This window comes from Cervus elaphus, chromosome 1, assembly GCF_910594005.1.
Source record: "Cervus elaphus chromosome 1, mCerEla1.1, whole genome shotgun sequence".
NCBI classification, from domain to species: Eukaryota; Metazoa; Chordata; class Mammalia; order Artiodactyla; family Cervidae; genus Cervus; species Cervus elaphus.
In genome coordinates this window covers 59,056,106-59,057,971 of record NC_057815.1, presented here as the reverse complement: position 1 = coordinate 59,057,971, position 1,866 = coordinate 59,056,106, and the positions used below count along the sequence as shown (strand labels likewise).

The 1,866-nt window shown below is 40.0% G+C and overlaps 1 protein-coding gene across 1 annotated transcript; it reads left to right on the top strand.

Moving 5' to 3' along the window:
• The first annotated feature begins 685 nt into the window (after positions 1–685).
• On the top strand, positions 686–1,627 carry LOC122694565 (olfactory receptor 2D3-like). Its single transcript, XM_043903496.1, has one exon. It carries the CDS (start codon positions 704–706, stop codon positions 1,625–1,627), a length of 924 nt encoding a protein of 307 aa, XP_043759431.1. The 5' UTR covers positions 686–703.
• Positions 1,628–1,866: the final 239 nt, after the last annotated feature.

The following is a 1,866-nucleotide window of genomic DNA, read 5'->3' as shown; positions in this document are numbered from 1 at the left end:
ATTGTGTGACAGGGCTGTGTAATATTCAGTTCAGAAGTTCCTCTTTATCATGTGAAATGTTTGTACAAGGGTCAGGATTATAGTCCATGGTCATAACTTCCTCTTTTCTTCCTTGTCCTGTTTGGATTGCTACTTAAGCCTCTTTATAAAAACACAATGGAAAAATGCAAGAATTAATAACAGTGATTTATCTGTTGGAACTCCCAAGCCATGTTTTGGGAGTATTATGGACAAATTTGACATTGACCCCTATTTTTTTAATTTTGAAATATAAAAAGTGAGTGGTTTTTATTGACTAAACAAGTTCATCTCATTCTTAGACGGCTGAGTCTCACAAGTACAAAATATTTCTTGAAGTGAAGAAATGAAATCAAAACAAAGACAATACCTGTAACATATTTTCACAGTAACTTAGCAATATGTAAATTACCTTGTCAGGAGTTGTCAGGAAACTGTATAGACTGTGATACTCAGACAACCAAGTGGATCAAGCAAGGAAAACTGGGCTTAAAAAGCTATATAAATTGGTGGAAGTGACCATTTGCATTCTGATGCTAACTGGCACATTGTAGGAAGCAGCTGGAAGCAAAGAGTCCCCAAGGTACACTTGTTAACATTGCACTTGTTTATAAAGCTTGTGAAATCAAACATTCAGAATGCGTCTGCTCTCCTTCTGATGACAGGTAAACAGGGATATACATCAATGGGAGAAGGAAACCAAACTTTTGTGCTTGAATTTACCTTGCTGGGACTTTCACAGGATCCAAAGATCCAAATCTTGCTGTTCTGTGTTTTCCTGATCATTTACCTTCTCTCTGTTTTTGGAAACCTGCTCATAATAATCCTTATCCAAACTGACCCTCGACTTCACACTCCCATGTACTTCTTCCTCAAAAACTTGTCCTTTGTTGATCTTTGTTTCTCTACAAGCATCGTTCCCCAGATGTTGGTCCACTTCCTTGTAAAAAAGAAAACCATTTCCTTTGCTGGGTGCTCACTACAGATAGTTGTCTTCCTCCTAGCAGGGTGTACAGAGTGTGCTCTTCTGGCGATGATGTCCTATGACCGTTATGTGGCAGTCTGCAGGCCCCTACACTATTCTACTCTCATGACCCAGAGGGTTTGTGTCCAGTTGGCCACAGTGTCCTGGATCAGTGGGGCATTTGTATGTTCAGTGGACAGTGCATTTACACTCTGTCTCCCCTACCAGGGACAGAACATAATTAATCATTATTTTTGTGAACCTCCTGCACTCCTGAAGCTGGCTTCTGCAGATACCTACAATGCTGAAATGGCCCTCTTTTCAATGGGTGTGATTGTTCTCCTAGCTCCTGTCTCCCTCATCCTGGTCTCTTACTGGCATATTATCTCCACTGTGATCCGGATGCAGTCAGGGGAGGGGAGGCTCAAAGTGTTCTCTACCTGTAGCTCCCATCTCACTGTTGTGGTTCTCTACTACGGCTCTGGAATATTTGCCTACATAAGACCCAATTCCAAGACAATGAATGAAAGGGATAAGGTCATTTCTTTGTTCTATTCAGTTATGACTTCAATGCTGAACCCCATAATTTACAGCCTGAGGAACAAGGATGTGAAGGGAGCTCTGAGCAAACTGGCTGGAAGATAGTCAACATTCAGAGGCAATGATTTTTGACATTTTGAAAAAGTACTTTGAGCACTGTGATATACAATAGCTCTACTAGCTTCATTCTTTTCTTTCCTTGCCTTGTTTACCTCAGTTGATTTTTTTCTCTACAAATATTCACTGAATGCCTACCCTATGAAAACAGTGTGCCCAGAACCTCAAAATATGAGTAACTTAATGCCTTTCTTAAAAAAACTTGAAATTCACAAGATAACACAAAT